This window comes from Ursus maritimus, unplaced genomic scaffold, assembly GCF_017311325.1.
Source record: "Ursus maritimus isolate PB19 unplaced genomic scaffold, ASM1731132v1 scaffold_16, whole genome shotgun sequence".
Lineage (NCBI taxonomy): Eukaryota > Metazoa > Chordata > Mammalia > Carnivora > Ursidae > Ursus > Ursus maritimus.
The window spans coordinates 6,223,007-6,235,265 of NW_024424008.1; the positions used below are offsets into that span (position 1 = coordinate 6,223,007).

Genomic DNA, 12,259 nt, shown 5'->3' on the forward strand with positions numbered 1-12,259 from the left:
TGAACACAAGTCAGACAGCAATGTGAAGAGACCATATCTCCTCTTGAAATACCCTCAAAGTGGTATAGATGCTTTCCCCTCCCAGCACCATCATCTCAATGGATCATGAAGGGGTAAGAAGAGAGACTAGTTGGCATAGAAACCCCAATCAGGACCCTTGTTACCTGTGGTGGTGCTCCAGGCAAAGGGGACTGTGGGCCACTGCATGCATCCAAACCTGGAATGGTCCAGACACTGGTGGGTGATGTCCAGCACCCCAGACCATCAGCTGTCCCTTTAGCAAAAACACATCTACCTCCCCAGAATGCCCTTCCTTGTTTCCCTTAGGTCTGGTTGCCAGTAATACCTGACTTGTGGAGTACCTTCCACATGTCAGGTTCTATGGTAAGCCCACATTTAATCAGCACAGAAACCACATGAGGAAACCAAGGCAGAGGGAAATCAAGGTCACACATCCAAGAAGTATCAGCACTGAGAATTGAACCCAGGCTCCTGGCAAGCCTGAGCTTGCCCCACAGCTCTGGCGAGGGCAGGCTGTTCTCCCTGGCACCATGCCTCTTTCCGAGCTGGTTTGAAGGTGTGGCCCTGTACACAGTCTAATGAAAGGGAAGAAACCAAAAAGAAAAGAGTCTCTCAAATAGAGGCCTTTCTAAATAAGCTCTGGGGTGGCCTCTCCATGAGTCCTCTCTTAGCAGAGAAAGCACTCATTGTAGCCCCTTCCCACAAACTTGCCTCCGTCCTCACCTACCTAGACTCATCCTGGGCTAGGCCTGTCTCCCCACACTAGCTCAAAACCCCAACAGAAAGTACATCCACCTCCTCAGAGGTGCCCCATCAGGCCTAGCTGGGAGTCCTCTGGAGAGGAGGCCAAACAGGGGTCCTGACTAGAAAGCCTGCAAGATGGGATGCATCCTTGTCAGGCCAGGGATCGGACTCAGTTGCCATCCAAAGGGAGAAGCCAGGACAGGAAATGCTGGGGGCACTAGACCTCACCAGGTGGCGTGGAGACAGTAAGCGAGTTGCTTTGAGAGGATGTCGGAGAAGCTCCGGGGCTGAGGTTTGGGGAAACAGCTGTGGAGACAGACACAAACTAGCCAGCATTCATGAAGGTTTATGACTTCAGCCTAACAAAGATATCCTTTCAGGTATTTCTAACCCATGGGAACTGGGACTGCTTCGTCAGGTCAGGAGCTGATTCTGGCCTGCCATATAAGGCTCCTACCACAGGAGGACTCCACCCATGTAGGGTGGTCTAGGAACCTGTGCACATGGGCATCACACAGGGACTTCTATGTAGGATTTAGGGAGGGGAAACCCATGTTAAATTCATGGGTATCATAAGGGCTGACATTTCTTGGTGAAACAAAAAGACACAATAGGCCCAAAAAATGAAAAGCAAAGTTGTCTGGGCTAGAGTTGGATCTGTAGTTTAGAGCTTCTGAAATAGGGTAAGATGCCCTCTCTTCACAAGATCCTCTCCACAAGAATCAGTCCACCTGGCGCCTAGAGGCCTGGGGTTAGGCAAGTCAAAGGCCATCCCTTAGAAGCAGGGCTCCCATTACAACTGGGTCCTGGCAGCCCCCATCCCCTACCCCACCTCAGAGGGGCTCAGGGCAGCCACCTGTACATCCTACCTGACGGGGAGTCTCCGGGGCCGCTCCTGGACTTCCTCCCACGGCGGGTCAGGAATCGTTCACTCACCGACTTGGCTTCTTCCAGCAGCGCCAGGTTTTTCTTCTTGTCTTCTTCTGAGATGCTGATATCTGGCAGCTGGTCATTGACCAGGTCAATAACGTGCCCTGCAGGATCTGCAGTGGGAGGGTGAACTCTGGGCAAGAACCACAGAATCCTTGACCCCCCACACCTTAGCCCAGGGAAGCTGTCCAGAGTGGACTCAGCCAGCCAAACTTCAGCCCAGTGCCAGGCCAGGGAGACAGATAGGGCTGCCTCAGCAGGTTTGTAGCCTATAGCTATGGCAGGTTCTCTGTAACAAATGGTCACAAAGCCACCTAGTTTCCCAGTACTGTCCTAAACTCTGCCATTAGGGAAGGCCATCAGGAACTCTACCCCCATGCTATCTTTCCCTAGTGTGTTCTTCTTTCAGGTCTCTATGTGTTCAATAAGCTAGTGAGCTTAAGATGTGTGGATAAAGAACACTCCAAAGATCATGGCCACCTTTCCTCCCTTCTTTCCTCTACTCACACTACCTACCCCCACCCTTCTCCAAAACTGCCTCTTCTCCAGCAGTGCTTCTCTGGGTGAATGACACCACTTTCCCTAGCTGCTCAGAAACATGGGAGTCACTCCACACTCCTTCCTCAGTCTCTTCACATCCCACCAACTGGTCATCAAATCCTGATCATCGTTGACCTCAGAAATATCTCTGGAACTTGTGCCTACTCTTCATTCTTGTTCCTTAGATCTTACCTGCACAATTACAACAGCTACTTCAGAGGTCCTCTACCTTCACGCTATCCCCTTCCTACCATCTTCCACTGCCTATCAGAGTGACCTTCCTAAGAGCCATATCTGACCTTGCACTTCTCCTGCCTCACATCATCAGGATTCCTTATGGTCCCTAGTCATGTGCAAATGCCAAACTGGGCCCAGAACCTTTGTTCATCCCATGTACTTCTCCTAAGGCCCTTCCCCTCCCCCTTGGTGGTGAACAACTCTCATTGTGCCTCTTTAACCCCCCTTCCCCCTTCTTCTACTGGTCGTAGCTCCCCAGTGTGCATTGGGTAAAACCCCTCTGAGTCTCAATTACGTTAGTTAGGAAGGAGCTAAATCCTATCCCCCCACCTCACCCGAGCCATGGCCAGTCAGAGTTCAATCCCCTGGCCACAGTGATTGACTCAGGGATCACCATGGGAGGCCAAAGAGAGGCAAGTCTGGGAACTGTGTTTGAGTACACAGGAAGAAGCACTCTCTTTCGACTGATGGGACATAAGCTGGGAGTTCCTGGTAGCCATTTGCCAAAAAGAAAGCTAACACATGAAAGGAAATTTGAGAGATGGGATGAGCCAATTGCTAATGACCCAGTTTGAGCCCCTGGATCCAGCACTCCTTGAAACGACATGCTCTGGCTTTTATTAATTTTTATGTATGTATGTATTTTTAGCATAAGGTAGTTTGAGTTAGGTTTCTGTCATTTGAAAGAGTCCTGACTATTACACACAGCAGAGACAGCAGAGCATTCAGTTGCTCTGTTATGGTTCCTGCTCCCTCACCGTGTTGTTTCTTCCACCCAGAACGCTTTTTCTTCCTTTTGTCTGTCTGTTGAACTCCCTAAGGCACAACTCAAATACTCTCTTTTCTGGAATACCTATCCAGCCTTCCCTCTCCCCAGACAGAATTGGTCCCCTTCTTGCCTCAGTTTCCCTAACACTTCTTTAAAGGGCCTTATCATACAGTGTCCTGATTATATCTGTTCACTTTTCAGTCTCTTCATAGACTATGAGCAACATGAAGGCAGAGACCAAGTCTATATCATATTTGTGTTCCAGTGGTCCAGAACAGACCCTGAGAAACCATATGGAGAATGAGCTGGTGATTGGGGCAGCGATGCTTGCATTCAAACGCATACCTACCTGGATGTGGACCTTTCTAGCAGGAGATAGAGGGCTCTGCCTCCTGTGCCCCAGAATTGAGCCTTGCCCTGCTGTTCTATCTCTGTAACTTCCCCATCTTTCTCTTCACCCCCTGGCCTTGTCTTTTTACCAAAATAAATTAAAATTAGATATCATACTTCTTCTGGGCTCAAACACAGAGGGGCAGACTGACTTTGCCTTCTTACGCTCATAGGTATAGACCTGCCTGAGAATTAGGAGAGGGGAAGGGGCTGAGCTGCCAGATCTCAGTCTTCCTGCTCAAATATACCTTCAGCTGGACCCCTATCTCTGGTTGCAGAAATAAGATAATTGGACTAGCCCCTTACCCACAGAAGTCAGTGAAGCAGTAGAAACCTTCAAGTGTCGGTGAGAAAGCCTCCTGTGGGGACTGTGAGCTCTGAAAGACAGAACAGAGTCATCTTGTTAAGAAAATTTGTCCACAGCTTGTAAATAGGCAAACAGATACCTGTATATTCTTTCAAAGTCATCCTAGAACATCGTCTTATAAGCTTATCTAAGCTTGAAAACTTGTTAGAAATGCAAATTCTCAGGTTCCACCCAGACCAAATGGATCAAAAACTCTGGGAGGTAGGGCCCAGCCATCTGTGATTGAACATGTCCCCCCAGGTAATTCTGATGCTTGCTAAAGTTTTCAAAAAACTGCCCTAAGGAAATGTACCTTTGGCTATTTACTTTTCATTAGGGCTCGGACTCTGAGTGAACATCTAACCGTAGAAAACTCATAAAATATGAAAAATTGTCTGGTAGAGATGTAGATGATTTCTGTTGGGGAAGAAAGATAAAAAACAAGATTTCATTGTCTTGTGGAACATTAACCTATTTTATGTTAAACTTAGTAATCTTATTCTAGCATTCTTTTCCTCCCCACTGGTTATATATGTATTTCCATTTTTTGTATTCTGTTTTGAACTGCCTTTGTCATCATGATGGTTTCCTCGTCAATGAGTTAAATAAATCTTTGACACATGCTCACTATATTTTTGTATGAGAATGATCTTTGCACATTTTTGAAAATTATACTTAGTCTTACTCCAACTAGACCAATGCATATGCTAGTGCTGTGTCAAACTGAGGCAGTGACATCCCTGTGTACGTGAGCCAGTGTCCTTCCTAAGCAGTCCTCTTCCCTACAGAACCCACTTTGACCAGGGGCAGGATTCTCCAGTCAAAGGCTCTTATCTCCTTTTGCAAATATCTGGGCAGTTATTATGGGAAACTACCCTGCTATAATTTGTGCTTAAAGGCTAGCAAAGTACAAAGAACCAAATCCAGGAAAAGAAAAATAATTTTGAGGGGAAAGATAATGGACAAATCCCAAACTCCTGCTCTCATTTGGAAAAACTGCTTGATTCTATTTCATCAATAAAATTATCAAGAAAGAAGATTTATAAAAAGTATATATAGCTATCTAATCCTCACATGCTAGGAAATAATGTTCTTGATAGCACAAAGATTAGGCACATGAGATGTACCTGTTGACCAGGTTTTTGTCAGTTTCTCCTTCCGGTGAACTGGCATCCCCAGTCAAGATGATGGCAGGTGGACTGCAGGATATTCCTGCAGTGTGAGGGCCCTGGTGGTTCAGAACAAAACACAGATAGAGTTAGGCTTAGGATGGTGGAAGCTTCCAGGAACTAGAGCTGGAGTATTTACTCCAGTATTATGACACTCGGAACCATCTTGATAAGGGTTGAATACAGTTTATTTGGATTATTCAGGGGGAAAAAAGGAAAGAAAAAGAAAGAAAGAAAGAAAGAAAGAAAGAAAGAAAGAAAGAAAAGAAGAGAAAGAAAGAAAAGAAGAGAAAGAAAAAGAATGAGAAAAGAAAGAAGAAAGAAAGAAAGAAAGAAAGAAAGAAAGAAAGAAAGAAAGAAAGAAAGAGAAAGAAAGGAAAAGAAAAGCAAGCAGGCAGTTTCTCTTTCATTCCCCAGCAGAAATTCACAGAGCTTAACATGGTCTACTTTTCATGAATTAACATTCAGGAACCTCTAAGCCATCCCTGGTTAGTCCTCACTAACAATCTAGAAATAGAATGGTGCAGAGGTCTTAGGCACAGCCAGCCAGGTTGGGGAAGGAGGAAGACCAGGAGAACAGGTGGTGGCACCCACACATTGGGTAGGTATACAGTGAGATCCCACATTTGGGTAATCGTGACATTTCGATAAAGGTGATGTGTTCAATGGGTCACAGAATATGTAGTTTAGTTGTGTAACCTTGAAAAATGTTTATCTGAATAAATACACATTTCTGAAATTAGAACAAAAGTTATTAGCCAGTCCTTAGATTTTTGAGGTATTTCCAAACCACTAAACAAAACAAAACTAATAACAGCAAACATGAAAGAGTCATTCCATTCTAGGTTAATGAGGTTGTAGTGAAATCAGTGTACTATTATACTGTGATGGCCGTGTGAATGGTAAATCCATATCTGGACTGTAATAAATATTGATTGAACAAAATGAAAGCAATATAGGATATACAATAAGGTCCATAAAGATGCATATCAGCCTGCATTTCCCCACAACTCAGTGTACTGGGGATAAAAATAGGAGTAGGAGGGGTGCCTGAGTGGCTCAGTTGGGTAAGGTCTGCCTTTGACACAGGTCATGATTCCAGGGTCCTAGAATGGAGCCCCGCATCAAACTCCCTGCTCAGCAAGGAGCCTGCTTCTCCTTTTCCCTCTCTCTTCTGCTCCCTCTGCTTATGCTCTCTCTCATTCCCTCTGTCAAATAAATAAATAAAATCTTTTTTTTAAATTTAAAATATAGGACTAGGTAACAGTAATACATAGTCTTTCCAGTTCTTTTGCCACCTACTATTATAGTATGTCCATCTAAGAATTGTTCCCAGGTATGTCTGGGAGTCTCTCTAGGAGTTCTCTCATATGTCGCCGCATCATTTTCCTTCTCTTCTTCCCTGCCCCTCCTTACTGGTGTGTGTTGTCAGGGCTTTCTGTGAACAACCTACCATCCCTGCGAGGGCCTGTCTCCCAGCACTCTCAGGCATGTGACACCAGCTCCCACTGTTGGAGTGGCGTCCTGGAGCTTCAGAGTAGTGGGTCCCCAGTGCCACTTTCTCTGGGGGCTGTGTCTTTCTGGAGCCTCTGGGCAATAAGTGTTCTCACTTCTACTGGCCCTGCTGAAGCCGTTGCCTGGGGGCTCCTCACAGATCCAGGGCTGAGCTGTGTTCTTGAGCAACTTCGTGTGTAGTTGTTGACTCCTTGCAAGGTGGGGAGGGGCCCTCTCTCCTTTTCATATTGTTACTTGCTGTTAAGTGGGTTCCATACGATGCTCTCTAGGCTTCTTAAATCCCACAATTTTTATTGAAACCAGGTCTTCCTGTTTTCATTTGTGTCTCCTCCCTCACTTGGCCTCAAACATAAGGCCAGGTAAGCTGGCGAAGTGTCTCTGAGTCCCACCAGGGAATGCCAGATCCCTGTGTTCCAGGACCTCTTCAGCTGGAGGGAGGTATAGGGATTGGAGGAGGAGGAAGCACTCAGAATCCCTGGACACATGGAAAGGAAGTTGGGACAGGGACTTTGGCTGGATAGGAAACAGTAGGAAGCAGCATTGCCTCTTGTAAGAATTATACAGACCTGTGCTTAGATTGCTGCTCATCATCCACTAGCTGTGTGTCCTTGAACAAGTTATTTAACCTCTCTGGCCCCATGATCATAAAATTCAACTCACAAGGTTGATGTGAGAATTAATAATATCGAGAAAGCACCTAGCACATGACTGGTGTTTTCAATAAATAGTTACTGTCAGATTACTTTTCTCTCTCATTCAACAAAGACGCTTTAGTTATCCATCCATCTTGTGTCAGGAGCAGCTTGAAAAACAAAGACCCTCAAGACCTCACAGTCAAGTAAGGGATATAGAGAAGTAATGAATACTTAAAATAAATTTAAGCTGATAAGAAATGGACCACATTCTGTGAAAGCTCAAAGGAAAGGAAAAAAACCTCCTCAGGGGAGTTGGAGAAGACTCTCCAGAGAAGACATTTCAGCTGGGTCTTGAGGGATGAATGGGAACTTGTAAGACAAAGATATTAGAGGAGAGGTTTTGGGCAAAGGGGACAGCATTAGTAAAAGGCATAACTGGGCATTAGAGATTTATCAGAGTAATTGGAGCATGGACTCTGGGGTATGTAAGATAGGAAAGTTCAGGGATGGGGGCTGCAGTATTGTGGTTTATAAGAAAATATATATATTTGGTCATCTGAATGACCAAATATATATATTTTTCATAGACATTTGGTCTTCATCCACAGTTCCTAGCTCACGGCTCCCAAGACCCTTGGAACTTCCTGAGCGATAAGAGCAATGGGAAAATCTTTTGTTATAATACTTGGTTCTTGTTCTTAGTTCCTAAAATCCCTTCAGAGCCATAAAGGTGAAATGGGTTGCTCATTATCTATAACAAACCTTTCCATCACAACTGAGCTTATGCTAATGAAGGTGACTTTTGCAAAGCACCTAAGTATGGAAGCTGGTTGCCATGGGAAATAGCCATGAATAGAGGGTTGGAACTTTCAGTCCCCCCCCCCCCCCCGCCCTGATTTTCCAGGAGGGGAGAGGAACTAGAGGTTGAATCAATCACCAGTGGCCAATTAATTAATCATACCTACATAATGAAGCCTCTATAAAAACCCAGAAGGAGGGGTTTCAGAGAGCTTCCACTTTGGGGAACCAATGCACTTCCACATGCCCCTGTGCTGCATCCCAAGCTCCACAAGGGCTAAGCTCCTTTATTCAAGACCTCACCTTATGTATCTCTTCATCTGACTGTTGATTCATATCCTTTGATATCCTTTGTAATAAAACATTAATCTAGTGAATAAATGGGTTTTCCTGAGTTCTTTGAGTCACTCTAGCGAACTATTAAACCTGAGGAGGAGATCATGGGAACCTCTAATTTCTAGCCAGTCCATCAGAAGCACAGGTGACAACCTGGACTTGCGATTGGTGTCCGAAGTGGGGGCAATAGGACAGAACCCTTCACCTGTGGATCTGATTCTATCTCCGGGTAGATAGTGTTAGAATTGAGTTGAGTTCTTGGACACCTTGCTTGGACCATAATTGCTTTTGGTAGGGGGAAGCCTACAACACATACAAACACACACATGTTGGACTTGGGTCCAGGAAGCTAATTTAGAGGCAAATAATGGAAGTAGAATAAAAGGTTGAGCCAGCTTCTGATGGACATTGGGTGTTACTCCAGTGAGTTTAATCTTTGTGGTTTTGGAGATGGGGAACACTGAAGGTCAGGTTTGGGAATACTTTGAGAGAACATAGAAATACTGACAGGAGATCCATTCATAGATCATTATGGTGCACATTGGTTGAGATGATGGAAAATGTCCAGTTATTACAGCATCCATCATCCTCCTAGGAATTTTGAGATGCTTCCAATCAATTGGAGCTATGTTACTCTCCATTTGGACACCCACAGTTGGCCAAGGTAGAGTGATAGGGAGTCAGCATGATGCTTATGGCTGGAAAAAGAACCAGCCAATCTATCATCATAACTCCAGAGCTCCAGTCCCTCCAAGAATGTAGATATCAATCCTTCTGTCAAGGACTCCTCTTGTAAGAGATGCTCAAGAAGTTTCCCAAAAAAGCAACAGCTCCTTTGATTGATAGTATAAACTTGTTGGGCTAGTGATGGTCATTCTTGATGGTCACTTGCTTTGTCCTTTTGTTACCCTGTCTCTTAGTCCCCATAACTATAAAATGCTCAAAGGCCTGCTCTGTCTTAGAAGAAGTTTGTGTGAATAAAATGAAATGATGAGTGTGTATGCACTTTGATAAGTCTCATATGATCTACAAATACCCATTAATCACAATTATCATTAAAATTAACAATGCTCTACTCAGTTCTCCCCACCTTTTGTCCCCTGGTAGGAGGCCAACAAGCAGCAGAGAGGCTGGGGCCTTCCAAGGGGCCGGGAGGGAAGCAGGAGGATCTTGGGTCATGATGTGGGTCTTGATGACACACAGTGGAACAGTATCCAGAAGAGCTGCTGAGGTCAAAAAGGGGAATCAGAGTGTCAAAATGGCAGGTCATGGGCTGGAGCTGGGGCAGGCAGGGACAGGGGCAGGTGCCTCTTTACTGGGAAAAACTGGTAAAGAGGGAGGAATGGGGAAGTTTTCTACTGTGTGGATTCTCTAGTGAGCAGAAAAAGGGCTGAAGTTTTTCCAGAGGCTTCTCTTCATGTCACTATAAGGGTTTCTTATTGATGTGGTTTCTTGGATCTCAATTAGGGAATTAGCCTATTCTCTGCGTTACAAATTCTCTGAGGTACAAATCAGAGACCTGGAGGGCCATCCCCTGTGAGAGTATTTATAAGTTTTTATATTAGTTGCCAACATTTTATAATTGAAAGAATATCATAAAGGTCTGGATTTCCTGCTTTTCCTGAAAAACCAAGAGATCAAGCAATCTTGGGTCTACATTTCTGAGAGTAGCCGTTGGTCTGCTTCTACTGGCTTGCTTCAATCAGTTGTGCTCCCTGCGTGGCCCTGAAGGCATCCAAGTTACTGCCCCTGTGGTGCACGATTCTTAACCTGTCTTGGTTTTCTGGAGCACAGGAGGTTTATGCTTAAAGCCTCCCCTACTCATGACACCTTTTTTAAAACCACTTTATTAAGGTATGATTGACATATGAAAAGCTATCATATTTCGTGTATTCAACTTGATGAGTTTAGAGCTAAGTATCCACTTGTGAACCCTTCATCATAATTTATGCCATAAACCTATCCATCACTTCCCAAAGTTTCTTCCTGCCTTCTTATTTATTTACTACTATTATTATTGTTGCTGTTGTCATGATAAGAACACTTATAAGATCGGCCCCCTTAGGAAACTGTTAGGTATACAGTACAGTATTGTTAACTCTAGGCACTAAGCTGTACAACAGATCTCTAGGACTTATTCATCTTGCATAACTCCCACATCATCTTGATGAGGCTTCTTTCCATACAGGCTCATGGGAGACTGCTGCCACGGGAATTCCATTTGAAACTCTGACTGTGCTTACAGTACATTTGAAATTCCTTCCCTGGGTGGAGTTTATTTTGACCATGATAGTTCGAGCTCTAGAAATTACCTTATTCATGTTTTTCATATTTAGAGAATTTTTATCTTGTATAAATCCTTGAGTGAACAGGAAGAAATACACTTTGGCTAACATATCATTTTCATGCTCATTATATCATATGGTTTCTGCCATCCCTTGGGGTGGGCTTTTATGAATCCCCAGCAGGCAAACATCACTTTCTTCTTGTTGCATTCTGAAAGAAAATCTGTGGGAGTGCTGATGGGATTATAATATATTCCTCCAAGAGTTTCATATATTCAGGCTGCTAAGTAAGTAGAATACAATTCACTTCTTTAATTATTTCATTTTCTTGACATGCTACCTATTTCCCAAAGCAATTTGAAGTAACCAGCAATAAAATCTAAGATATAAAAACAGGAGGCTATAAAAATGGGGGGATAATTTGATAAATATAAACATCCCTAGGAGCTAAAGAGAAATGCATGCTTCTCCTAACCATCCACGGTTTGACTCTGAAGTTAAACTGTTTGACCTGAAACCTAATGAATCTGTGATGCATGTGGTCTAGGGTCTGAGAAAGATTTCTTTAAAGAATTATTCAGCAGACAAAAAAAGTAATACAAGAAGAACTCCATTCTTCACTCTCACCTCTCAAAGGACATGGAATGCTTAACTTCCATCCTCCCTTAGCTCTGCCCTTTGACTTTTCACTTGCTTACCCTCCCTACCTGAAGCCCCTCTTCCTCTCCCTCCCTCCTCAACTTACTCTTCCAGCTCCATCCATCTACTTATTGTACAGATTGTCTAACCTTTCTTTTTATGATTGATTCAGTTTTCAAAAGTCTTAGAGTCTAAGAGGGGTCATTGTGTACACATTCACACATTATTACTTTTTTCTCTCCATTCATCCAGCAAACTTACCGAATGCTTATTATGTGCTGTGGTCTATGCTAGGGCCTGGGAAGAGAAAAGTGAAAGAGCCAGGCCTCTGAAATGCTTCCCAGTTAGCACAGTGGGATGGGGAGTGAAGAAAGTAACCCCCATACCCACCCCAGGTAGCGCCCAGGGCCTGGTGCCCTTAGTGTTGACTGTGACATAAATGGTCTGCAACACACTGGAGGAGCTGCTTTCTGGTGGAAGTTTTCTCTGCCTCCTGGCTAAAGGCCACTTTCAGCCAAGCTCTCCTGAGGTGACTGTCATGTATGTGGCTGTAGGCACCTTCACTCAGAGAAGGGCAGAGGTGCTCACACAGAAGGGCAGAGACAAGTCACGGTGGCAGGTGCCAAGCATGTAACCACAAACACACACAATTCAAAGCTGCTTAAAAACTAGGAGTCATAAAGCAATCAGGGAGACATCCTCCAATCCCCTGATGGAATGTCCTGGAATGCTCCTTACTCTCTCCTTCCAATGTGTGCAAAATATACAGTAATAAAATCAAAGTGTTCTTTCCTTAACCAGTACACAGAATGGTTGAACAGGCTCGGGGCAAAACTGTTTTGTGGGGAACATTCAGTCTTCTGTGGGCTGTTTCAGTTGAGCAGGCACTAGGGAAACAGGAATCC

General features: G+C 44.4%; 1 protein-coding gene across 4 annotated transcripts in view; it reads right to left on the bottom strand.

Annotated features, from left to right (window-relative positions):
- The window catches only part of IRAG1 (inositol 1,4,5-triphosphate receptor associated 1), an 82,767-nt gene that overhangs the window by 59,662 nt on the left and 10,846 nt on the right, over positions 1-12,259 (bottom strand). For 2 of the 4 annotated variants that reach the window (XM_040630780.1, XM_040630778.1), the window contains exons 1-2: positions 1,635-2,018; positions 165-217 (exon numbers count right to left, since the gene is read on the bottom strand). Coding sequence is in view for 1 of the 4 variants with exons in the window: in XM_008683771.2 (XP_008681993.2) it covers positions 165-217; positions 994-1,071; positions 1,635-1,808; positions 3,938-4,008; positions 5,105-5,205 (477 nt within the window). In the remaining 3 variants the exon portion in view is untranslated. Of the gene's footprint in view, positions 1-164; positions 218-993; positions 1,072-1,634; positions 2,019-3,937; positions 4,009-5,104; positions 5,206-12,259 lie in introns of those variants that run through there. The other 2 variants (XM_008683771.2, XM_008683772.2) reach the window with 2 other exon arrangements.